This window comes from Herpailurus yagouaroundi, unplaced genomic scaffold (genome assembly GCF_014898765.1).
Source record: "Herpailurus yagouaroundi ecotype Mexico unplaced genomic scaffold, PumYag 164, whole genome shotgun sequence".
In the NCBI taxonomy this organism is placed as follows: Eukaryota; Metazoa; Chordata; class Mammalia; order Carnivora; family Felidae; genus Herpailurus; species Herpailurus yagouaroundi.
The window spans coordinates 6,020,470-6,047,703 of NW_024412405.1; the positions used below are offsets into that span (position 1 = coordinate 6,020,470).

Below are 27,234 nucleotides of genomic sequence, written 5' to 3' on the forward strand. Positions count from 1 at the left end.
CCTCTGGGCAGCTAAGGTCTTTACCTGATGGACCTCAGCGTCCCCACCCCCAAAATGAGAACGGACCACCAGTTCACAAAACGCAAAGCACACGGAGCCCCCCCCCCCCCGTATCAAGCACTGGCTTCCACGCATCAAAGCCCACGTCATCTCCCGTAAGCCTCACAACCACTTGGTGAAGTGTGGGTACATTCACTGTACAAACGAGGAAGCTAAAAGCTCAGAGAAGCAAGGCATCTGCTCAGAGTCACTCTGATACAATGTAGGGCTGCCTGACAAAACCAGCTCCTAGAAAATAATGCAATCAGTGGTTTCTGCTGAGGCACGACTTCATGCTCACCAAAACGCGACAGGTTCATTCTTATGGCATTGGCCTCTTACCGGAAAGCAGAAGGGCACTAAAGCGAGCTGGGGGACGACGGCTCCCGAGAGCGTCGGGCCGGCGCGGGGCAGACGGAAGGAGCCGAGTGAGCTCGGAAGCGCTCGTTACGCCTTCGGCAACAATCGTCAGGGGGCGGGGCTCGCGCAGCGGCGCGTTCCGCGCGGGGCATTGTGGGAAGGGCGGCCGGTGCAGCCGCGGCTGCCATCTTAGCAACTCCTGGCGTTGCGGCCTGGTCGTCGGAGGCGGCCTTCGTGGCGGCCGTTCACCTCAGAGAGCGGTATAAAGTCAGCTGGCCGACGGCCTTCCTTCCTCCGGCCTCGATAGGACGCCCAGCCCGCGTCCAGAGGCGGAAGCGAGGGCAGTGGGACGCGTGCGGGGCCCCAGGCCAGCGGTTAGTCACAGCGTCGCCCGGAAGGATGGGCCGGTCTCGGAGCCGGAGCTCGTCCCGCTCCAAACACACCAAGAGCAGCAAACACAACAAGAAGCGGAGCCGGTCACGGTCGCGGTCTCGGGACAAGGAGCGCGTGCGGAAGCGCTCCAAGTCCCGGGAGAGTAAACGGAACCGGCGGCGGGAGTCGCGGTCCCGCTCGCGCTCCACCAACACGGCCGTGTCCCGGCGCGAGCGGGACCGGGAGCGCGCCTCGTCCCCGCCCGACCGCATCGACATCTTCGGGCGCACGGTGAGCAAGCGCAGCAGCCTGGACGAGAAGCAGAAGCGAGAGGAGGAGGAGAAGAAAGCGGAGTTCGAGCGGCAGCGAAAAATGTGAGCGCCCACGGGGGGAGGGGCGGGGAGCCTGGCGGGTGGGGGCCGGCGGGGCTGGGTGGGCCGAGTGGGGGCGTGAGGGGGGCGGGGGGGGGCGTGGGTCGAGGGGTCGCAGGAACCTGCCCGAGAGGCTGCAGCCCGCGCGAGTGGAGAGCCTGGGGCCGGACGGACCCACGAGTTGGCTGGGCTGGGAAATACCGGGGCTTGCGCAGGAAGGGCTTGGAGCAGAGAAAGCGATTTTGGCGCGAGAGCGGAGCTGAGTGCCGGAAGTAGGGGGTGGAGTTCAGAGTGGGGTAGAGGCGCTGCCTCGGCCAGTGAGGGCGTGGGATAAGGGAGCCCGTAGAAGGGATGGAGAGCGTTTGGGGCCCGCTGGTGGGGAGGGGGGGGGGGAGCCGGAAAGAATTAACCCTTGGGATGCAAATTGCAGCTGGCCAGAGCATTCTAGTACCGGGGCTTCGATTTGACAGGGCTTCTCGGGAAATGAGACCCTGTTGGTGGTCCCAACAGTACAGCCAAAGATGCATTTTATGTTAGTGAGTTCCTTTTGTTAAAGATGTCGCGGTTGCTTTTCTTTTTCTTTTTTTTTCGAGTCTGTTCGGGTTTTGTTTGTTATTTTTTGAGCTGCAAAAATAAAGTGCACAAACCTTGGGCCTGCAGTACGATGAATTTTGATACTTGAATTCACCTGCATAACCATCATCCTTATCAAAAGTTGCTCCGTCCTTATACTTCTCATTTATATGGCTTTATATTCCTGTGTAGCAAAAGTAGGTGCAATCCTGCGTTTTGTTTTCCCTTGTGGTAGAGGACACTTGAATATTTGCTTTTATTTTTGCATTGCTCACGTATGGAACTTAATGTAGGGAAAATCAGGATCACAGTGAGCTCCCCAACTTGAAATACTGTTGGGGTAAAAGTATCTCTGAGAGTCACCTCTCAAGTATCTTTAGATCCAAGAGTAGGTACAAATAATTCCAAATTGATCATCTTTTGTTTTTAAAATGTAGGGTTTGGGTTTGGTTTTGGTTTAAGACCATAGTACCCTGATGCTCTAGGTATTCATTTCTCAAAGCCAGTTGGAAAGGTAGTGTTAGATGTGAACTGTCTGTGTTTAACCGGCCATCTTCCTCAGCCCATCGGTGTTTAGAAGGTGCACACGAGGTAGGAGAATTACCTGAATTTTGTGAGACAGATATATGTACTGATTGTTTAGGGGCTTTAAATTTTTCTGCAGTTGTCTTTGCGTTATGTAGATTTTTCCAGCAGAGTGTGTTTCTAAGGAGCAAAGTTTTTAAGATTTATGGGACTGGGGCACTGACTAATATTACAGAGGAAGCAGTACCTGGAGAGCTATGTGCTGTGTGTCTTTATTTTTCCTTTATGTAGAGCTGTCGGTGATACATACGTTAACATCAGATACATACAAGTAATTGTTTTGCAACAAACCTTGATTATATAGAATCCGGGTTTTTCTGGTATATAACAAGATCCTTAACTGTAAAAATGAACTCTCAAATGTCAACAGATGAACATTTTAAAAATTAAGTCATGTCTCACATAATTTTCCCACGTGAAAACAGGTGTCCAAAGAGAAGTTATTTGCCATTCTCTAAAAAGCTATGACTTGTAGGAAAAATAAAAGGGAACTTGGTATGCAGAGAATAATTAGAGGTGTTTAGCAAGCTGCACATGAATAGCAGGGACAGAAACCAGGGATTAAAAGAGAAAATAGGAGAGCTGTATAGTTGCAAGTTGGCAGAAGCAGCAGATTACCATTAGCATTTATGAAGGGAAGAGGGGCAAAGCGAGCAGCCACCTGTACACTGAATTCTGTGTGCCATGCAGTAGGTACTCCTCAGTACGGTGTAATGTCTTAGATAGAACACAAAGGAAACCATGGAAAGACCTAGGTTTTAGAGCCTTGGAAATGGGCCTAAGTAGTTGTGTGTCTACAGGTCTCATTCAGCTAATACGGTTCGAGCAATTAATAAGTGCCAGGCACTGTGCTAGGTGCTGCTGAGATAAAGATAATTGATCCCTCTCCAAGAAGCTTAAAGACTGCTAAGTGGGTACGTAATAATAGTGTGGTAAATTCAGTGATAGTGATGTGACTTTAAGAAGGAAGCATCTCAGATGGGTAAACACCTTCGTCCTCCTAAGGAATGGGTGGTAGATAGAAATGAGATTGTCCGGCAAGGCATAGGAAGGTACATGTGGACCAAAACAGAGTCCCTTCAGCCCTTGCCAGAGTAAAGGGAGGGAGGGGGGCTGAATGGCTTACAAGTGAGGTAAAACACGGGAAGTTCTATAAGTACTAACATTATGGAGTCTCTTTAGTCAGGGGAGGTAAACAGAGGCTGAGAATCTTATAAAGGAGTCATGTTAAGGAGCTTGGATTTCATCCTAGAAACAGGAAACGTTTTGAGGAGGTAAATGGGATGAGCTCTTTTTTTCTCTCCCTCCCCACCCCCCCAAAACAGCACTGAATGCTGTGTAGGATAGATAACTAGTTACAGTAAGACCACACAGGAGTAGTGAGGGGGCGGTTGTTGGAATGGGAAAGGACAGATTTAGGAAACAGTGCAAATAAAACTGGATTGGAGCGTAAGGGAAATAAAGCATTAATATTGGTTCTCGTGTTTATATTGTAGCTATTGCACGTCGGGCACCAAATGTTTAAGGAACTATTTGTGTGGCAGACGGTGGTTAAAACGGCAGAAACCTGATAGCGGACAGGGAACGGTCGAGGGGAGTTTCAACTGGCACTTCCACTGTGGGCACTTTAACACTTGGGTATAGTGAGTTTATGCGAGTTTGATATGGGAGACTGAAGCCTTGAGGAGGAAACCTTGAGAGTAGATAGAACGACCCAGGTAGCGTGTGAAGGCAAAAAAGCAGTTGGCTTACTGGACTGAGAGGACCTTAGGGAATGTTTGTTGGAAGAAACCAGTGCTTGCTGGAAGCAGAGAAGACAACAGAGAGCATAGTGTCCCTGTACCTGGAAAAGGGTCTGTGGGAGGGGAGAGACTGCAAAATTTGAATACTCTGTTGGGCTTAACTAATTTTGTGGTAATAATGGAAACCAGATTGCTTTGCTGTTTATAATTGTGAAGCCTTGAATAAATCACGTACCTGTAAGCTTGATTTCTTATTTGTGAAATGAAGATACTGGTCTTCGTTATGAAGATTAGAAATCACACATTTATGAGGCGCCTGGGTGGCTCAGTCGTTAAGCGTCCGACTTCGGCTCAGGTCATGATCTCGCAGTTCACGGGTTTGAGCCCTGCATCCAGCTCTGTGCTGCCAGCTCCGGGCCCGAAGCCTGCTTCAGAGTCTGTGTCTCTCTGTCTCTCTGCCTCTCCCCCGCTCACACTCTCTCTTTCTCTCTCTCTCTCTCAAAAATGAAACATTTAAAAAAAAATGGCACATTTAAAGTATCTAGACATACTTGGCATATAATGGGCCTCCGTACATCATGTGATATAATTTACGAAATGCAGCCAGATTGTGCCTGGTGAGTTTATGAAGTGCTCTTACGAGTTATATTAATATGGTAAAAGGTAGACCTTAGCATTAAATTTTTTTTTCTCATTTCTGAATAGCTAGTTCACATGTTTCAAAATTGAATTCAGAAGTTCTGCCTCTTCCCTGTGTCCCAACCATTTAGTGTGTTTCTCTCTCCTTATCATTTTCATATGTATTCTTTTGAAATGGCTTTGTGCATGTTGTATTCACTGTGCATGTTGAAAAAATAGGCAGTTGTAAAATAACTTGCAGCAAATCCGGAAAATGTTAATGCTATAATAATTTACTGTAGCCTGTTATAATCTAGGTTTCAATATGCTTAGTGTTCAATTGCATGACAGGTTGAGAGCCTTCTGAATTAAAGTATCTAAGCTGAACTGGGATCTATATGAGTGATCCTTAGAGTACTTGACGAGCTCATTGTAAGAGTAGAGAACAGCTTCTATGAGCAAATTCAGTATGCGGAACTGTATTTCGGGGACACTTAGGGCTTTAAGACAAAGGATAAGGGCATAAGATCTAGCTGATGTTGATAAGAAATTTATAAATTTTTTAAATGATTTGGGTAAATATTATTGCATGCCTTTGCCTTTGTAGGGTACTATAGGTCTTAGATCATGAGCTTTGGAGTCTACCTAGGTTAGGAGTCCTCTCTTAGCAAAATGCAGTGACCTGGAGCCCAGCTAGTAAAGTATTCCTATGCCTTGGGAATCATCAGAGGTGTAACTGATGACATGGTGTATAAAGCTGTTGGCACAGTATTTGGTGCCTATTCAGTACTGAATTAATGCTGTTTGCTGTGATGTTATGAAGCACTTCCTAGAAGGAAACTCCTAGGGTTGAGTTCATACACGTTAAAATATTTCTGTATAATGTTTTAAATAATATTGCCATTTGCCATGTTCAGAGTCATACTCTGGTTTGACAGTGCTGTATTGCTGGGTCCTTACTGTTTTAATAGTTACCGTTTTAAAGTTGGTGGTGACTGGAGTTTTTAAAATACCTGAAAGCATGGAGGCATGGAAAAAATGGGGACCTAGTGTTATACATACCACCATCGAAATCTTGAAGATTGTGATTCAGCCCTTTCAACATTGGCACAAATTCTTGGCAAGGGAATACATTGAGCAGAGGAGCCCGAGGAAGAGATTAGAGCCACTAAAGAACATCAGGAAAGTGACAACTCCTATGGCAAAAGTTTTAAGGAGTAGAGCACCTGGGTGGCTCAGTCAGTTAAGCATCTGACTCTTGATTTCGGCCCAGGTCATGGTTCTTGGGTTCAGGCCCCACGATGGGCTTTGTTCTGGCAGCGCGGAGTTTGCTTGGGATTTGGGATTTTCTCTCTCTCTCTCCCTCTCTCCCTCTCTCCCTCTGCCCCTCCCCTGCTCACACACCCATATTCTGTCTCTCCCTCCCTCCCTCTCTCTCTCTTTCTCTCTCTCTCTCAAATAAATAAATCTTAAAGTTTTAAGGAGTGGATAGGCAGTGACATGAAATGTTTTTTATAAGATACTAATGAGCAAAAGTATTTGTTTTTTTTTTTCCCCAAGAAAGTTTCAGTGCCCCTGGTGAAAGTTAGCCTTCTACCTCTTTATCATTGATAATGATAATAAACTTGTAGACAGTAAAGATGAACTGCTTAATTCACTTGTACATGTGCCCATTGTTTTTCTGAATTCAATGTGGGGAGAGGGGAATTGAAGCGTCATTGAGAGTAACTTTTTCAGTGCTAAATCTGAAAAATCACTTAAAATTTTTTTTTCTGATTGTTGCTACTAAGAATAGCAGCAACAACAAAAAATTATATTGTTGATAATACTTGTAGGGGAACAGTTCTGCTGTGGTGCCCTGACCTTGCCTGTCTCCACGTGGAACACAGCAGCAAGGCTTAATTACAGTCACAGTGGTGTGTCCTGTGCTTCCTCCAGGAACAAAGGGAGATAAGCAGCCTTGTGAGAAACTCCACGAGGCCTTTTCTCATCCTCTCAGTTTCATTTGAGCTTGGGACTTTCCACTTGCCCTCCCCTCTGGGCTATAAAACCGCTGAGCTGCCCTTAGAATTGACTCCTTAGCAGCAATACAGCCCACTGCCTATGCCTGTATTGCATGTCACCTGTCCCCTCTGGTTTGGTGTCCATGAGTGGGACCAGAAACAGCTGACACTGTGCTGATCTGGCTTTTGCTGTAAGTAATAAACTGAATTTATTTAGGCTTATTTTCTCCATACTAAATCCAGAAATGTGACCCCATTAGCCATTGTGCTATTGCTATTACTTACAGACTGCTTGACAAAAAACCCTGAATATGTATCAGGTCTCTTCCATCTTTCCAAAATTCCTAAGTTATTTGGCGACTTTTCTAGCGATGAGCTAACCTAAAGCCTTATTCCATTCTTCTCTCTGCTTTTTACTTTGAACTGTTTTAACTGAAACTGTTTTACGTTGTCCTTAGAGTTGAATTGCACCATTTTTGACATCTTAAAAGAGAACTTCTTCTTAGGCTCCTTTACATTTACTAGCAAAAGTTTGTTTGTGGTGAGTGGTGTATACTTTTAAAATTTGCATTGTGTAAACTTTCCAACTTCTACAAAAGTGGAAAGAATATTATGACGTTAATACACCCATCATCTAGGTTTGACAGTTATCAGGCTTCTTTCAGCCTAATATTTTTCTCTTTGGATGAGGTAAAGAAACAAAATTTTTATATTTGAAATGTAGTTTAATTTCCACTAAAATCCCTGCCTGGTTTCCTTGAGGTATGTCTGGCAGTTCATTTTAGTGTTGGGATAGATAACTATTCTCTTTTATTGAGCTGCTATAGGTAAAGGCTTATTGAAACTACCTTAAACTGTATTTTATTCGAAGGTATTGAATAGGGAAAGGAGCATTGTTTAGAGTATATGTTAGGCTTTTGTATCTTTTTAAATAAAAATCAATAATTTAGTGTTGGGAGGAAATATTTAAGAAACAGGCAACAGAGTCTTCAGAATGGGATGCATATGTCTGGAACCTAGAATAAATAATTGTGCTTTTTCAAGTAGTTACTATCTCCTTGTCAGAAAAACATAAGAGGTTATAAATGCAGAAACTGAAATGAATCAGAATGTTAAAGATACATTGCTGTTAGTATGGTATCACTGTGAATAAGTAACAGGAGTTGAGAATAAAAGCACTTGAGTGGGAATTGAATTCCCCCCCACCCCCAAAATACAGTTTAGTTGAAGTGGATTGGGGTGTTTAAAGGTCACTTAGACACTATAAAGTCTTTACTAAACACGTAAATTGAATGACTGGCTCATACATATTTATGAGTCATCAAAAGATATAAAGGTTACAGGTTGTATTTAATTTCATGGGCTGTGAGAAAGTTGAAGCATTAATAATAATAAATTGGCCTCTTAGGATTTAGATATACTTCCAGAGCCTCTGAATTTATTATTAATTCAGTACAAATTATTGTCTCAATACAGTGAGCTACATATGTACAATGAAATTTTCCAGTAGCCCATATTGGATGTCATTGGTATAAAATGTACATGGTGTCCACTACAGTGCCTTGATAAATGTCAGTATTTTCAGTGCAGAATTTGATTTTGAGTAAATAAGTTGGTTTATAATATCTAGATGGGATTAAAATAATTTAAACCGTATCATGCGTCATTAAACTTTTTATTAGAATTGGCAATATATTTTCATCTACCCTCCCACATCTTGAAGAGCTTTTAATTAAAAATTAACCAAAGAAAGAAGGTACGCTGAAAGGTATTAGGTTCAGAACCTGAATTAAGTTGGTCTGTATTTTCAGAAAAAGCTTCATTGCCTTCACAGTCTGAATCTCTTTGAGTCTGTATTTCTTCTGATTTTGCTAGTGGGGGGCAGGGGATGAACTTAGTCTGAATTGCTTGCTACATAGTATTTTCTCCTGACTTCTCTTGAAGCTCAACCCTTAGACTGAGTGCATTGGCAAATGAGTAAATCCATGCACTTTGTCCTTTCGTTATAAAGTTGGTAACAAAAAGTAGACTTCTTGTTTCAGATTTCTTAACAGTTCTTAAATTAAAACTAATGAATTAAACTCTTTGTTGAGTCATTTTGGATTTAGAAAGTGAAAGCTAACAAAAACATGATTTCATATTTGTTCGAGTTTCTTTCTGTATCCCTGAACATCTTGGTATCTAGTATTTCCTTGAGTGTTGCACTCAGATGAATTATAAAATCATAGAATCAGGCTGAATGTTTTACAGACGTATAACTAGTTTTAATTCTTACGTTTACTTCTGTCATCTAAGTCACTTTTTTCTACTTTGTGTGCTAGTCGGCAGCAGGAAATAGAAGAAAAACTCATCGAGGAAGAAACAGCACGAAGAGTGGAAGAATTAGTGGCCAAAAGGGTAGAGGAAGAATTGGAGAAAAGGAAGGATGAAATTGAGCGAGAAGTTCTCCGAAGGGTGGAGGAAGCCAAGCGCATCATGGAAAAGCAGTTGCTCGAAGAACTCGAGCGACAGAGACAAGCTGAGCTTGCAGCACAAAAAGCCAGAGAGGTAACGCTCGGTCGTTTGGAAAGTAGAGACAGTCCATGGCAAAACTTTCAGTGTTGGGTGTGCCTCCTGCTCAGTTCAGAAAGAGATGGAATACAGACTAATTCCTTTCTCATCTAAACTTAACATTGCTGCGAAAGTTAATTTTTTAGCCTGTTCAGAAGTGCTGACTGACATCTAAAAGTTACTTTCATAAAACGTATTCAAGGATACTTTTTGATTTAACGGAACTGGCTTACATATTTGAGAAGTGTTTGAAACTTTTGCCATGGCTGCAGGACTTACATTCTTTTTTGGGAGGGTGGCGGGAGACAGGGAGTGGTAAAGGGAAAAGGTTAAAAATCCACCTGTGGTTACGTATTCTTCTTTTCTGTTTATCATTCTTACTGCCTAGACTGTGAGAGGCTTTTTGCCTTCAGTCAGATTACAAAGAGCAGGGCCTAACATTGAGTGACAGCACCTGCTTTTGATAAATAGGTTTTCTTGCTCTTCTTTTTTTCCTTCTTTTATCCCTCACCCCCTCCCCCAAATCCTGCTTCAACACAATGGACTAATTCTGGCATTCTGATCATAAGGCCCTCCCTCCATTTTCCTAATGTGTTTCAAAGAATCTTTTTAGGAAAAATGTCCAGAGTATTCATCCACTTTTTTTAGTATCTACTAACAACTCCTTTTTTTCTCTAGAGAGTTATGAAGGAACAGGTTGTCCTTGTCTGGAGTCAAGCTAAACACATGATTTGTTTTATCAGCAGCTGGAGCAGAAGTTGAAAATGTCTTTCTGTGAGACAGTAATTTGCTACTGAAGCTTTATGGCTTATTTGCACTGATTACTCCAGGTTCCTAAAACTTGTTGAAAGTCACTGAAACACTCAAGGCAAATTACTTTACAGTGCTGAGTGTCCCTTGACATAGTTTGTGTAATGAATACGAATTCCATTGGTGCGTGCCATAGAAAATCCTGTGGTTCTATTTTCTCGAACTTAAATATTTGACTCAAAATATATGTCTCATATCATTGTTAATCTTGGCATTAGTATGGGCAAGTTGGCATCATACTAAATCTCTCTTGTTTTCCAGTAAGCTTAGCTTTTCAAGTGCATTCTCCCTTGTGCTGTCTTTAGATACACGTGTCTATATTTGGTAGCTATCACAGACTGTGCAATTGAATGTATGAAATTTTACTTATATCAGTGCTTTTAATAATGGAGATAATTTTGGAGTAATGGTGCTGTCTTGTAGCGAGTTATTAATCATAGGAAGATTTTTTTCTCTTCATTTGCTTTTTGTTTCGTATTAACAATTTTTTTTTACACGGACACAACCCTCTGACAGTCTTTCCAAATATTAAAATCATTTGAATATGTATGCTGTGATCTGAACACTGCCCAAACCATCAAGCAATCTTCATATAGTTTGCATTATAAAATCTCATTAAATTCTCCAATAAAAAATAAATTACAGAATTTTATTTCCGGACCATGCACCCCCTGGATTCCTGAATTTCAGTTCAGACTGTAGATGACAAGATAAGCTGCCTTTAGAAATTGTCAACATCTGAATGTTAAGTCCATTTTCCCCATGGAAGAAGCCCTTAGTTCCATGAAGTATGGATTACCATTTGTATTTTTCACTAACAGTAAATGTATTTTTCTTATTAATTGTTTGCCTTAGGAATGATGAATTACATTTTTTGTTCCTTCTTACCATAAACATCTGCATTCCTCAGCTCAGCCTTCCTTGTATGTTGTTTCTTTATAAATGGTTGAGCTGCTGATGCAGGTATTGCCAAGCTAACAGTACAAATCATTTTAAAGAGGAAGCTGGCGCGTATGGCAGCCGAGGAGCACACTCTGCAGGACACTGGACAAGACAGTAAATATTCAACTTTTAATGCTGATTAAAGGAGTATAGGTAAAGAATACGTAGGTATACATAATTGGTGAGACAAATATTCACTTTATTTATATTTTATATATTATTTTTTTAATTTGGTAAATACTATCCAGTTTTGTAGTTGTCCTTGTTGATTTGTGTGATATTAAAGTATTAGTAATAATTGCCAGGAAACTATCATTAGGGAGGGTTTAGTCGGTTGCTGTTTGGACTGGGAGGGATGATTTAAATTTAGTGCTAGAAACAAATTTTAGTGGCTGCACAGTTTATCATTTGTCAGACAGAAGGTAGCTATAAAGCTGCCCTCTAAGTCAGCTCAAAAAAGTTCAGAGGAAGATTAGTAAATATTTATCAGTAAAAATAAACATTTTGTTTTTCTAACATCTTAACATGTCCTCCCCTTTAGGAGGAAGAACGTGCAAAACGTGAGGAGCTAGAGCGAATACTGGAAGAGAATAACCGAAAAATTGCAGAAGCACAAGCCAAACTGGTATGTATGAAAAGCATTTTTTATTTGCTTTGCTGCTTCAGATTTTGTGGGATGATTTTGTGCTTTATCATGGACACATTTTTTTTAGTCTTCAGGGCTGTTTGCAGGGATTTGAGGCAAGAGCAGGAATGGTTCATGAGATTTTAGCTAGTGTCTTCCAGAGGAATCCATCTGGGGGCAATCCAGAGATTCTAGTAACTCTGGAGAACATTCTGAAATTTGCATTTAAAACAGGGCTCCTGGGAGAATTGTACTATCCCCAGTCCCAGAGTTTTTCTCTCTTCACCTCATTTACATTTTTTCTCAGTGGATAGTAAAAACAAAAGCTTGGAAGTATTTAAACTCAAACGCAGCATTTCACTTCACATGAGTGACCTTGTTCCCACCCAGTGACTGGGTATAGTATGTAGGGAGTCTGTATTTGATAGTGTGCCAGACTCATAAGCTATTTTTCCTATTCCAAGTTTGTAATCCAGCAAGGAATACAGAGACTTAAGTAATTATGACACACGGATCTAAACAGGGGTGAGGAACAATTTGGAAATATTAGTGAAGAAGCCAGTGTAAGAACATTGAGGTCATCTTTTGAAAATAGAAAAATACTAATCTGTGATTGTTTCTGCTTTTCCCTTCCAATTCTTTTTTTTTTCTTTTAGTACAAAAATCCAGAGGTTTTTGTTTGTTATGTTTCTTTATTTTTAGCACAGACTGGCACTTAAAGTAGAATAAAGAAGTAGGATAAAGTTTTGGGTGGCCTAGGGATTTCCATTAGAAATGTATATTCTGAAGCAGTCTCAGTATGAGGAAGAAAACAGAATGAAATGACTGTGGATACAAAAAAATCCAGGAAACAAAAGGAAGAGACAGGCATTAAAGGAAAAACTTTCTTTGCCTCATGAAAGTGGCATATAGGAATTCTACTTTGAAGTAAGAATCTAAATCAGGTGGAAGGGAAGTTACTTAGGATGAACGGAGAATGAGTGCTAGTTCGTGCCCAGGAATGGAGACATGACCCAGGAGGGACTCTTGCTTCTAGACATCTTAGAAAAGTTTTGTTTACTTAGAAATGTGTTGAGAAGACATTTGCTGCGAAGTCATACTGTCACATGAAGGATAAAAGCAAGTTGTAAGCTCTCGTTAAGTGGTTTAGAAAAAACAAATTTTGTGACTGTTTATAAAGGCACAAAAAGATCTGAGTTGGTCTAAGTAATTAATTGACAGTGGATCCCAATGAGAGTAGAGGTGAAGGAGGATCGTAAGTAATGTGTCCCGTAATTGATAAGAATGTAAAAAGTTAAAACTATGGTCCAGTTGGTTCTAAGGCATAATCTTTTAAGAGGTGGTATGCCCCAGATAAAAGCCAGTACTGGAAATATCAGTAACTTAATGCAACTTAAGTAAGTAACTAAGCGACTTAATGAGGATGACACCAGGATTCTTCATGCACATCGCCATCCTGGTTATTGTAAAGGTCATAGTGAAAGGGAGGGACTTAATCCTGCCTTTCCCAATGAAAAGGCCTTAAAATCTGTTAAGGTAGAGCAAGCACTATGAAAGTGAAATGGATGAGGAGTCATTCTGAGGTCTGTCCCTACCTGCTCATTAATGAGTACGTGATCGTGCTTTTTTAGTGATGCTAAGAAGAAAATCTCAGTTCAGGTAGGAAGAAGGAAGATGGAAAGTACGAACCTTCATTTGAGTCTTGAACGTTGAGCTTTTTTGAAAGGTAAATATAGTGTGGTTTGTAGGGCCTGGATGTTTCCAGAAGGGTGGAACAGTATAGCTGGTATTGAAAATGTTGTATCGGCATCACGAAGTGGGGTGAATCCCTCTTAGACCATGGTAAGAGATTGGATAGCATGGTGACTTCGGTTTTGGGTGGCCTGGAATGCCGGATTATGACTCCTAGAACAGAGTTCCTCCGCTTATGCCCTGCCAGGATCCCTTCTGATCCCCGAGGTAGCTGTCTGGTGCCTAGGGAAACTTGGCGCTTTATATTTCTTTTGGCAGTTTTCTTTGTTTACCCACACACAAACCATAAAAACATAACTTTTGGTGTGTCCTTACTGGGAAAAGATCAGCAAGCTTATTCTAGAGCAGTGCTTCTCAGGTGGTGGTAATTGGCCAGTTTTTGTTTTTGTCTTTTAATCCTGATTTGTCTCAGACTATGTTTGCAAAATACAATTAAGATGAATTACTAGAAAAATGACATCAAGTGGCTATAAAAGCTTCTAAAACACTCCTGGTTTCTACATATCTTGTTATGGATCCATTATGGTTTGCAGACTATTGCTGATTCATGGATCATACCTAGACCAGCACTGTTCTGGAACATTGGGATTTGGCAGAATAGACTGTGCATTGCATGTTCTCAGTACAACTTTCGTGAAAAGATATCTTGGAGAAAAAAAGAGTTTGCATTTGAGACTGTTTGGTAAGAATTTGCACATAACTCATTTGTTTCCTGTGCACGATAATGTTGGAAGCTCGAGAAATAATTGTCAGTGTTGGAGAAAATTTTTATTTGTTTCTGTTGGGCATCATCTATTGCAGGGAAACTAGCACATCCTTTGTGTAGGAAAAGACAGAATGTTACTGCATAAAGATGCCAGGAGCGTACGGAGACTTTCGTTCTTGTCCATTTCTCATCCTCTCAGTTTTCAGCAAGTTCTTTCATCTTTTCACACATTTATTGGGAGATACTACTGGAATATATTCTTTTTAAAAGAATAGGTACTTAGGGAAATATGCCCATGTTGTAGATGGCACGGGACTTTTCCTGAGTGTGTCAGTAGTGCTGGTTTATCTTGTTGAAGCAACAGTTCTGTTTGTTTTTATGACCTAATAAATATGCTAGAAATGTGGACCGGTTCATGGTATAGCAAGAAGAATGGGATGCATTCTTAGCTTCTAGAAGGCAAGGGGAGAAGAGGGAGCAGCCAATCCATAATCCATATTGAGAATTTGTTAGGTGTAAAAAGCAATTGATAAGATGTTAAGTTCTCTTAAAGTATTTAATGTACTTATTGTGGAGACAAGGACAATTCCAAGAAAAGTTAATAATATGAAAATACTAAGTAGTTCAACGGGTGATGTGTGATAATTGACATCATTGCCCAGGTCTCTAGGGAGACCTGGGAACCTTCCTGGAAGAGATCGTGTGAGCTGGGCCTCCGTGGATAGTTAGAAATTGCACTTACGATGGGGACAGGAGTGTGAGGAAATGAAGCAGGGAAAAGGCCTTTTGGGGCCTTAGAATAAAGGCAAGAGTGTGTAGGTGCTCTTGGGATAGTGGGATGGGCCAGAGCAGTGAACCAGCTTTTTGTGTAGTCAAGAAGGTGGTGAGAGGTAAGTGATGGTAGATGAGGTTCGAAAGCAGATTTTTTAAAAAAAAAATTTTTTTTTTTCAACGTTTATTTATTTCTGGGACAGAGAGAGACAGAGCATGAACGGGGGAGGGGCAGAGAGAGAGGGAGACACAGAATCGGAAACAGGCTCCAGGCTCTGAGCCATCAGCCCAGAGCCTGACGCGGGGCTCGAACTCCCGGACCACGAGATCGTGACCTGGCTGAAGTCGGACGCTTAACCGACTGCGCCACCCAGGCGCCCCTCGAAAACAGATTAAAGGAGGGTGGGGAGAGAAGGTTCCCCAAAGGGTATTTCTTAAACATTGTAATCTTGAAAGAATAATACAAGGATTTCTTAGAAGTCAGTAAAGAAGACCAGCTCCCTAATAGAAAAAGAAAAGAGACTTAAAAGAGAATTCACTCACACAAATGGAATGGAAAAGTGCCTTCATAAATTCTTGACAATGTAGCAAAACAAAGGACTCTCCTCCCCCCCTTTCTTTTCCTCTAATGCTAAATACCAGTAGAAAAAGACTTTTTTTCCCTCATTAGCACCAACTGTTGGCAAGGATAAGGTATAAAGGGACCTTTTTATGTGGTGATTTGGGGAATTTAAATGGCTGTGACCATTTTAGAAAATAACAGTGAATCAGTAAATATCAGGAGCCTTTAATTCTGTGTCTAAGAATTTTATCTTGAGAAAAGTGAATCAGATACAAGTAAACTAATAAAGAAAAAAAACTTTTCCCTTTATTATTTAGAATAGTGAAAATTTCACAGGTTTTTAGATTACTTATATAGTTGGTTTTTCTTTAGTCAAAGTATTTGTTAATCCAGGGGAAGTAGCTAAATGCAGAACTTACGTGTACATTATGATCCTGCTAATTTGAAAAGTATATTTGCACGGTTTAGTAGATGGGAAAAAAATGCTAAGAATCGTTATCTGTAATTGGTACACTTACATGTAACTTTATACTTTTCTCTAGTTTCTATATTTTCTACAACTAACATACATCACTTTCATGATCACATAAAAATAATTAGTAGAGAAAGTAAATTTAAACCACACTTTGACTAACTTTTAAGTAGGTCCTTATGACAAAAGTTCAAAGATTGATCACAGTAATGACTGTAATAAGGAATGTATTAGCTTAGCCCCATGGGTTCTCTCATGTAGAATTCATGTTAGGTACTCTAGACCAGTAGTTTTTGCTCACATCCGTTCCAAATTGTTTGTCAAGATATTTGATTTTATCTGTCCAAAAAGAGGCAAAAGCATATTAACCAGTAGACATGCTTGATGAATAAAATCAAGGAAGAATTGACACGTGTCTTGGCTTGCCTGGACTTGGCTTTTTGGCAGATTGGTATCTAGTTCTGCCTGACTATTGGCAGTGCACCACTGTCTTCAGATATTTGAAAGGGTGTTGTTAGTACAATGGAGATTTTTAATGTTTTTTAAAAATGTTAAAAATAGTACTAAAAAAATTTTTTTTTACTCCTCTTCACAAAAGTTTTTTGTGATGTGCCTGGGAAAAGCCCAGATATTATTCTGAAATGTGTATGAATCCTACTTATTTAGAAAGGGAAATATACTAAGAAAAGCGATAGATGTTGCTGTGGAATTCAGTGTCCCTGCAGGAGGCTAGAGCAGTAGGAAAAACATGACCCTCAGACTATCCGTGGGTGAATGAAAGTGGTAGTCAAATGTAATCTGGTTAATTTGTGAGTAAATACTGAAACTATAATAAGAGTCAGACGGACAGTTTCTAATAAAATTATAAACATGCTGATAAAAAGGAAAAATTGATTTTAACTGGGAAACATTGTTTGGAATTTTTAAAATATATGCAAATCATAAGTTTGAGATCTACAGTGTATTTCCTCTCTTTAATATTAAAAACAGTTTCTTTGTGGCGCTTGGGTGGCTCAGTTGGTTGAGTGTCTGACTCTTGATTTCGGCTCTGGTCATGATCCCAGGATGGTGGGATTGAGCCCTGCATCTGGCTGCATGCTGACCATGGAGCCTGCTTGGAATTCTCTCTCTGCCCCTCCCCTTTGCACGCGCACTTACTCGATCTCTTTCTCTCTCTCTCAAATTAACAAAGAAAAAAATAGTTTTTCCTTACCCACTTGCCAAATAAGGAGATTTACTATGTTCATCATGCTTAACGCTTTGTACCTCTCTCTTTTGAGAAATGAAAAAATTGTACCATGTTTGGAAGTTGATTATATGTGAAATGTGTTCCACATACTTAAAGTAAACCAGAGCTCGCTTTGCAATTAAGAGATATCTCTGGAAAATACCTCCCTGCGCTCCTCCCCCCCCCCCCCCCCCCCCCCCCCCCCACATACACAAAGCTATTTGTGTATTCTGTGTCCTGATCTCCTGTTACTTTAGTAACACTAGTTACCTGTGTGGTCCCAAAAAAAGAGTCTTTGTGGGTATGATTAAGTTAAAAATCTTGGGGAGTTTATCCACTATGCCCTAAAAGCCATTCCACATAACCATTGTAAGAGGAAGGCAGAGAGAGCTTTGAAGATTCTGGCCTTGAAGATTGGCGTGATGTGGTCAGGAGACAGGGAATCCTGGCAGCCACCAGGAGCTGGAAGAAGCAAGGAATAGACTCTCAATCTAGAGCCTCCTAATGGAGCGGGCCTTGCTGACACTTTGATTTTGGACCAGGGATCCTGATTTCGAACTTCTGGCCTCCAGAATAGTTTTATGTTGTCTGGACCTACCCAGTTGATTACTAAAAATATGGAAGTAGTTTTGGAGTTGGACAGTTAAAGTTTGGAAGAATTCTGAGGCACATGATAGAAAATGCCTGGACGGCCTTAAAAAAGACCGTTGGTAGAAATAGGGACTTTAAAGGTGCTTCTGGTTAAGGCTCAGAAGCAGAGGAAGAGGATGTTACTTTAAACTAGAGGGAAGGCGGTCCTCGCTGTATAGTGGTAGGAAACCTGGTAGTGTCCTACAATTGTGTGGAAGGTGGAACTTCTCCGTGTTGAACTGGCATATTTAACTAAGGTATTTCTAAGTGAAGTGTTGAAGGTACAGTCTGATTTCTTCCCCTGGCTGTTGATAGTAAAGTTCAAGAACAGATAGAGGAAAGAACAGATAAGTAAAATGGAATGAGCAGTTGATGTTTGGAGAAAATTTCAGCCCATCTAGATTACAAAAGATGCTATAAAGTCAGGAGGCTTCCTGTTAAAAAACTGCAAACAAAGCCAAGGCTGTGGCTGGACAACCATTTGCTAGGGCTGAAGAGATTATGCCTGTGACTCATAAGTTCCTTCAGGCACTTTAGTAGCAGACACCAGGAGTAAATGAGATTATCCAGGAAAGATCTGTTGGGGAGCATCTTGTCCAGTGGCCTGCCAGATTTGGGAGACCCGCAGGGTTTGTGAGGATGCTGTGTCAGCAGAAACACTGCCAACTTGGACCGAAAAGGACATGGGGAGGACACCGTGATGAAGGGCTCGCAGACTCCCAGCAGACTCCACTCGTATAGGAGAAGGTGACTTGAGGACAGCACAGAGAGAAATTTGAAGATTGGAGCAGTGCATAGACAAGCCAAGAAACCCTGGCAGCCTTGAAGAGGCCAGGAACAGATTCCCTCCGAGAGCCTACAGAAGGAAGGCCCTGTCCACAGAAGGTGGCCCTGTCCACACGTTTAGTTCCAGTGACACTGACTTTGGACTCCTTTGCTCCCAGAGTAAATTTCTGTTCTCTTAAGCTATCCAGTTTGTGGTAATTTGTTACAGTGGTTACAGGAAACTAATACAAATGGAAAAGGAATGGGGCATTTATAGTAAGTAGAGTGAGCTCATCTAAGTTGAGAGAGCACAGGACTGAGTGATATATGCAGTTAATAGTGATGTATTTACACGTTTTAAGAGAGACAGGGACGGCATGGCGCCAAATGTAAATGTCAATGTTTAGTCAGGGAGAGGCTTGTTTTCAACTGATAAGGTAAAAAGCTCATTTAAGAGTGTGTTAGTGTATTTTGGGCAACAGTATTTGGAAAATGTTCTGGATATTACTGAATTGGCCTTATATAGTGTGAGTGAAGGACAGAAAGTCAACCAGAAACCCACTGAAAGCCTGTCAGAAGATGGGCCTGGAATTGGTAAGGTGGCAGGAGAAACTGTAAGGAGAGTAAACCTGGTTGAGCGATAAAAGTGCCCGGAGGGAGGAAGAGGAGAAAGAAGAGGAGAAAATGTGGTGTGGGGACCAGAGAAGATCTCATGCTGACAGCCAGGTATCAGCAGGCACTTGAGAAAACCTCCACAAAAGGGAATGAGTGACCAAGGCAGACAGAAGCACTGACTTGAAAGAAAAGAGAACTTAGGGTATGGAAGATTAAAAGAACCACATCTGGATGAGTTCACGTTAGGACACAAATACTAAAATCCTGAAGGTACGAGATTGGTGTTTGGGCAGTATTCTTAGAGTGGTCTCTGCTGAGCCCTGGAGGACACTGATTTTTGTGTCGAGTATCCCATACCAGTCTCGGCTATCAGTTCCCTCTTGAAGCAGTTGTGTCCACTTTTAAGTAATACGGGATCTTGGGAGATGCTCTGTAATGTTGACGTTCCAAAAATATATTTAAGATTATAAAGGTGTAGCAACTGAGGAATTGCAAAGGAAAGGGGCTAGAAGGAGTGATACGAATTCTCTTTATATGATAGCTAACAATATCCTATAGCATACACTGTAAACATTAGGTAACAGAATAACCAAATTGCCATGCGGGGGGGGGGGGGGGATTACTTTTTTTAAAAAATCCTGGTATGTTATTTTTTTTAACCTTGTACGTTAATAATTTTGGAAAACTTTACTGATCCGTAATTTGTTAAGGGTCAGAATTAATTACTTCAAATTTCTTTTTAATATTTTTTTTATGCATTGTTTATCTAAAGTGGGATAAACATTACACTTGTTACAGGGGTGAAGATGAGTCACAGAATTAAAGTTACAAATGGCAGAGTTTAACAGGATGTGTGTCTGGGAAGTTTAAAATGCAGAAATCCACATTTCTGAGTGGTGGCATGATTTCCTAATCGTAATATTTTTTCATTCTTGCCTGTCATTCCCGTAATCACTGCTGATAACAAGTAATTCTCTCTCTGTATTTTTAAGATTTCATAAAATTTCGTATGTATTTTTAGTAGATTTCAGCATCCTTATTTGCTGAAAAACTGCTGCTAGGGATCACCCCAATGTACAGTTAGAGACCGTGTAGGTGGGGGATGCTTAGAAAGGTGCAATTGTAATAAGGACACTGGGACCTCTGGGTAGAAGAAGGGGGAACAAAAGGTACTGGAAGGGGTAATAGACTCTTCTAGAATGGTATACTTTGCTTTTATGTATTTTATCTCACCCGTCACTCTTCCCAGTGAGGTACAGGGTTGAAAGCCACCTTTGTGAGGGTCCTGGACTTAATGGCTAAGAAGGCCCACCCTCTTTTCATGGCTCTAGTATGGTGGATGTTGGCTTTCTCTTGGGCCTCCATGACATCCATGTGTAATCCTTGTAGGAGAGCTCGGTATTGTTTTTCTGTATGAATACACGTGTACATCCCCCCGCCCCCCCCGGAATAGTTCTTTCTTTTGCATGCATTTGAAACAACAGAAGGGTGGAGGAGTAGTGGATATTCCAGGGGCATTGGGAAGGAAATGGCATATCAGATTGCAGAGGGGGCTAGGGTTTAGAATACCTAGCAAATAAGGTGTAGGGTCAAACCTCACAGATGGATGGGGTAGGAAACCAGTTTTTCATCATTTGAGAACCACTATATTAAAATTGATGGTTTTGGGTTTTGCTTGACTAGTTTTTTTGGTTTTGGTTTTTTTTTTTTGGTTTTTTTGTTTGGTTTGATTTTGCTATGGTGTAATTGAATAATATTTATGCTTAGTTTAAAGCTATAGTGGAACAAAGTATAAACATTTGAATGTAAAGACAGGATATTCACCTGCTCACTTCATTTTTAAAAGTCATTTCATTATCAGGTACTTCCAGTAGGCACTATATGCTCAGCACTAAGGGAGAACCAGAGAGACTGCAGCCCCTCTTCTGCACACATGCACTTCCGTCTCCTGTATTTGTAAACCTGGATGACATTGAAACTTTCTTTACCCAGTCTAATTTCATTGGTGCCTGGGTGGTGGCACAGTCTGGGATTTTGGTTCAGGTCATGATCTCGTGACTCATGAGTTCGAGCCCTGGGTAGGGCTCTGTGCTCACGGCTCAGAGCCTGGAGCCTGCTTCGGATTCTGTGTCTCCCTCTCTCTCTGCCCCTCCCCGACTTGTGCTCTGTCTCTCTTTCTCTCAAGAATAAATTAACATTAAAAAATAAAGTCAATTTCAGTGCAGAATCAGTATTTCCTGTTAATGAAGGAAACTAGTTTAAAAATCTTGTTCATTTTAATTTAGGTATGTGATCACATCATTCAGATTTATTTTTTAGAAAAATAAATGGTTCTCTTTTTTCCCCATCCACCTACTTTTCATTCCCATCTCCAAAATATATATTCAATTATGGTTTTTGTCTATTTTTCCAGAGTTTAACATGCATATTTTGGCAGATACAAACACATGTATTTTTATTCTCCCCTTTTTGCAGAGAAATAGCATACTATACATAACTATTTGGGACTTTGCTGTTCTTACTTAACAGTATAACTTGGGGGGTTTTCCATTTCAGTATGTAGGGATTCCTATTTTTGTGTTTTTTTTGTTAACCACACAGTGTTTTTTTTGAGAGTGGGCAAGTGCTCTCGTGAGTGGGGGAGGGACAGAAGGAGAGAGAATCTTAAGCAGGCTCCCACCCCAGCTCGGAGCCTCGGCTTGATCTCATGACTGTGAGATCATGACCTGAGACAAAATCAGGAATTTGACACTTGGCCAACTGAGCCACCCAGGTGCCCCTGCACAGTGTCTGTTACATAGATTTTGCATAATTTAATAGTCCCATATTTGGAAATTTTGGATTTCTCCAGTCTTGAGCAAGCTATGTTGCATTAAAAAACCTTGTTCAATTTAGCATGTTTGCAAGTGTTATTTATAGGATATTCCAGAAAATTAATTTTCTGGGTAAAAGTATTATGAAGATAAAATTTTGGTAAGTAGTGCCATAGTACTCTTCATAAGCTAGTATTTCGTATTTCACTTTTGAATTTGTCAATATGATACAGTGAAAAATAGCGTGTAATTTTAATTAGATTTCTCTTAAGGGTGAAGCTGTGATGTTCAAACTCTTCGCTCTTTAAGGATCTAATCTGCTTCGTTGAGGGCTGAGTTAGAACCATAGGCAGCAGTGAATCTGGGTGTTTATATTGGTAAGGGTTTCCCAAGCACATGGACACAAAGTAAGATTCTTTACTATTCTTTGATTGAATTGTACTTGCCAGGCTCTTACCCCAAATGTGTGATGATTTGTTAAAATTGGGCAAAGTAATTGGCATATGAATTTATTACTGAGGATGAACAGAAGTAGGTAATTCTTTTCTCTTGTAATCATCAGTGAAAGTCTAAGCACAAAAGTGGAGATTTGAGATGGATGTACAGGTGGGACTTCAGTAGGAGGAGAGAATGGCAGGAGTATAGGAGAAGCGGAGGCAAGATAGAAAGCAAGCATAATTTTGACATACTAGCAGACACACAGTTGGAGCCAGATTATAGAACGTCTTAAATAGTGTGCTAATTGGGGAAGTTAGGCCATATTCCACACCTGGTGGAGATCACTTGGGAGCATGAGAGAACAGAAAGATGTTCCCAAAACTGGTAGTGTTCTGTAGGGTGGATGGTGGATGAAGGGCAAAGACTGGGAATGAGGAAACCATTTCAGGTCTCTAAGAAGATGTGGGGCCCTGTGCTGGTGTGGTGGCAGTTGAAATGGAGGACAGGCTCTAGATGAGAGAACGTAATGGAAAAGAATATAAGGGGAGGATTAACAAACTGGTTGGCTATTTGCTTGTGTCGGGGAAGACAGGATAAAGCTACAGAATATGGGTTGCAATAGAGAAGGTAGTAGAGAGGGCTGATTTATTTTAGGGTTAGTTTTGAGGATTCTAAATCTTGGACATGTTGAAGAGCTCTCTCTCTGTCCTGTAGTGTGCTGTAGCTTAAGAAACGGAGCTTAGGGAAAAGGTCTGAAAGAGAGATCTGTTTCACCTCTCCATTGGATTTTCCATCTTGCCTACTGACCCAATTCCCACTTTTTAATTTATTTTTTATTTTTTTAATGTTTGTTTATTTTAGAGAGAGAGTGCAAACGGGGGAGGGGCAGAGAGGGAGGGAGGCACAGAATCTGAAGCAGGCTCCAGGCTCCGAGCTGTGAGCACAGAGCCTGACACGGGGCTTGAACCCACAAACTGTGAGATCGTGACTTGAGCTGAAGTCAGACACTTAACTGACTGAGCCAGCCAGGTGCCCCCAAATTCCCACCTTTTAATTCTGATCTTCCTCCCATTTGCCCTTCACTTGATTTCAGTGGATTTGTCCCACCATCTATCTTCTGCCTTTTAGTCTACACCCATACCATCTTAAAGTAAAACAAACCTCTTTGTGTTACTTATGTATTTAAATGTCAGGTTTTTTTTTTTTTTTTTTTTTTTTTTTTTTTTTAACATTCTATGCTGCATACCAGAGTCCATCATCTTTCCGGTCTTCTGCTGAAAAGCCTGTAATTCAGTCACATTGAATGTTACTATTTCAGAATAAAAAAAACCTATCAGTGGAAACAAACAGAACTGATCAGGGTGGAGAGCCTTAAATATTTTGTTTTTAAAAAAAAAAAATGTTCAGTTGGAGACGGAGAGAGCGTGCACATGCATGGGGCAGAGAGGGAGAGAATCCCAAGCAGGCCCCATGCTGTCAGTGCGGAGCCCTATCTCAGGAACCAGGAGATCTTGACCTGAGCCAAAATCAAGAGTCAAACACTTAACTGAGCCACAGATACCTGGAGCCTTAATGTATGTTTTCAACCACTGTATTTTGTATGAAAGAATATGTGGGAAGAGAAAAAAATTTTAAAAGACTTCAAGTGAACAGGAGAATGAATAAGGAAGTCATTGAGAATGGAGTTTCTGACCATCTAGAAAATAATTTTAGTAGAATAATGGAGACAGAAGTAGTGACTTTAAGACTTGACTTTGGAAATAGGAAAGCATTCACAGGATGCAGTGAGTGTTTTAGGATGAAGATCAAATAGGAAAGAAGGGACCACAGTGATCACTGAGATTTAAAAACTCAAAGGGTTAGAGCAGGTTTTCTCAACCTTGGCCACTTTAACATTTGGGAGTGGATAATTGCTGTGGGGGGCTGACCTGTGCGTGGTAGGATGTTTACTGGCATGCCTGTCCTCTACCCACTAAATGCCAGGAGCCACTCTCCCATTCGTGACCACCGGAGTCACCAGCACACATGGCCTAATGTCCCTTGTGCTGGAGGGGTAGACTTGCACCTGGGGGATGGGGGGGAGTAAGGAAGTAGACCTGAAGGAGAGAGACCATGAGGAGGGAGAATTGGAATGGCTGGAATTTTTTGGTAAAGAGGGGAAACGTATAGACAACACAGGAAGGGAGTTGGTTACTTAAGACTGAAGGAGTTGAAGTCACCACAAAAGTTAATTATTCCAGTGTCCATTTGAAACCAAAAAGCGTGTTATAATCAGCGGGTGAAAAGGGTATTTAATTTTTTTCACTCCAGAGAAAGGGGTCTTTAGTATTTCTTGATTGCATATTGACGATATAATGTAGCCCCAGTAGAGGTTTGTTTTTTTTTCCCCTGTAACTTTTTTTTTTTTTTTGAGCTTATTTATTTCTTTTGAGAGAGAGAATTCCAAGCAGGCTCCGCACTGTCAGCACAGAGCCTAACTCGACGCCTAAACTCAAACTGCAAGATGATGACCTGAGCTGAAACCAAGAGTGGGACGCTTAACCAACTGAGTCACCCAGGCACCCCTCCTATAACTTGTTTTTTAAGTGTATTTATTATTTTTTTTGAGAGCAAGCATGCAAACGGGAGAGGCGGGAGTGGGGGATCCCAAGCAGGCTCTGAGCTTTCAGCCAAGAACTCAACTACCATGAGATTATGACCTGAGCTGAAATCAAGAGACAGATGCCTAACTGACTAAGCCACCCAGGTGTCCCTCGTGTAACTTTTTTATATGTCTTTCTAATTACAAATCTAGTTCTAGTAATTGGTAGAGAACTTAACCGTTTGAAGAAACCGGTGCCTTTGTTCATAATTGACAATCTTAATCTGATTCACTGAAGATGTGGATAAAAACAGGTACTAGGACAAAATCTATACTGGTTTCGAGATACGATTTTTAGAAATTTCCATTTTCAAAATGTGCAAGTGCTTTTCTACAATTTTTAAATATATTTTTCATAAAAAGAAAGAATAGGAAGAATTAATAAGGAGTTCTTTTCTAATTCCACTATAATTTTTCCTTTATCACTTTTTGGGTGAGTTTTATTAAGCATACTGTAGTACGTATGTTCCTGTGTCACCTGATTTCCCAATATTACTAATGGAAGACCTGAAATTCTTGGAAGTTTTAATGTTTACTTTTAACTTTCAGGCTGAGGAACAGTTGAGAATTGTTGAAGAACAAAGAAAGATTCATGAGGAAAGGATGAAACTAGAACAAGAGCGACAACGTCAACAAAAAGAAGAACAAAAAATTATCCTGGGCAAAGGGAAGTCCAGGCCCAAACTGTCCTTCTCACTAAAAACACAGGATTAAATTGCAAACTCTGAACTTTTTACAAAGAAAAATGGAAAAACTTTGTATGGTAGCTTCATGTTGAAGTGGTTTTTGTTTTGTTTTGTTTTTGTTTTTTGTTTTTTTTTTTTAATTTGGAAAATCTGGAAAAGTTAGCTTGTTCTAATAGGGGCTCTGCTCTGCATTCCTTTTCCCCCCTTAACTTCCATTAAGTCAAATCCTTATCAGATCATTGCTGTCTTCTAAAGAGGGATCTATTTTTCATCTGTTTGGATTCTGTAGTATGGTCTGAAGGAGAGCAGATCACTTGGTAAACTGGATGGTCTGATAAGGTTTTTACTGACCCATTGACTTCAGAGTTCTACTCTGTCTATTACGTCATAATGCTGGTTTTGCTGACTTTTTGTTTTTTTATATATTTATAAAAAAAGAAAAAGTTGGTAATTGCATTGGAAGCTCCCAGGGTGTTACTGGACCTGTGTGGTGTATTGTTAAACCAGTGTCCTTGATGCTCCTGATACAGGTAAGGAAACAGTTGGTCAGCTCTGGCACAAACTATATATACAGTTCAGTATTGTCTCTGTTCAGTTTGTTTTTATTTCATTGACAAAATCAAACCAGCATTCCCCATTGTGTAAATAAATGATTTTGCTGAATAAAGTAAAGTCTTAAATTCATATGTTGAAGCAATTTTTTTTAAAGTTCTGTTAAGTCTTAAAGAGGGTGGTTTACTTTTTGATGGTCAACAATTTAGGAATCCTAGAACCATGCTATATTTCCTCATACTTTTAAAATAGGATTTATATGTACATTAAATATCCTCACGTATTAGTATTTAATGGCTATTTTTACAAATACCTAACTTATGCTGCTACGGCAATTAAGACGTCAGTATTACCTTTAAGAAAGAGCACCCAGAAAAAGATTTAAATTCTCAATCCTGTGCCTCTGTTTTAGGATATAAAATACTACGATCACAAATTATACTTAATGAAGGCAAGAAAAATGCTTCTAAAAATGTATAGAACCTTAGATTATTTTCAAAGTGGGCCATCAGAAAGAACTTAGCTTTATACCTTGACTAAAGGCTAAGGTAGTCAAATCCTCTTTGATGTAGGGTGCCTGCACGTTTATTTTTGGGACAAACACATTTAAACTTCTTACAAGTTTTTGTTTTTGCATGTGATACCTTACGGATGACTCTTAATACACTAGAATCTGCCTCAGTTATCTACGTATGTTTAAGTCTACTGGTATTAAAACATTTATTCAAGACAAGGATATGGATCTAAAAATGCTACCTGAGCTGCATAAACATGTCTTCAAAGTAGAGAACATGTTCTCCAATATTTTTGAGACCGTTTGATCAGTCTTTCAAAGTGAAAACAGAAGTTAATGAGATGCCTAAATGGTAGATTATTTTGTGTGTGCATGCTAAGAAAAATGCTATTGCTTTAGTTTGAGCTCTTCAGTGAGTCTTTTGTGGTAAGGAACAATATTATCAGTTTAAATATCTTTAAAGATAGAATTTTAAGTAGGCATGAACTGTAGTGAGAAC

General features: G+C 40.5%; 1 protein-coding gene across 1 annotated transcript; it reads left to right on the forward strand.

The window, feature by feature from the left end:
• Window positions 1-581: 581 nt before the first annotated feature.
• On the forward strand, window positions 582-26,353 carry ARGLU1 (arginine and glutamate rich 1). Its single transcript, XM_040487098.1, has 4 exons — window positions 582-1,145; window positions 8,985-9,210; window positions 11,507-11,590; window positions 25,533-26,353. The coding sequence occupies exons 1-4, from the start codon at window positions 799-801 to the stop codon at window positions 25,695-25,697; spliced, it is 822 nt and encodes a 273-aa protein (XP_040343032.1). The 5' UTR covers window positions 582-798; the 3' UTR covers window positions 25,698-26,353.
• Window positions 26,354-27,234: the final 881 nt, after the last annotated feature.

Coding starts and splice junctions, on each gene's coding strand:
- ARGLU1 (XM_040487098.1), top strand. CDS start 799: ATGGGCCGGTCTCGGAGCCGGAGCTCGTCCCGCTCCAAACACACCAAG. Junction 9,211..11,506: donor CAGCACAAAAAGCCAGAGAG/GTAACGCTCGGT, acceptor CCTCCCCTTTAG/GAGGAAGAACGTGCAAAACG. Junction 11,591..25,532: donor CAGAAGCACAAGCCAAACTG/GTATGTATGAAA, acceptor TTTAACTTTCAG/GCTGAGGAACAGTTGAGAAT.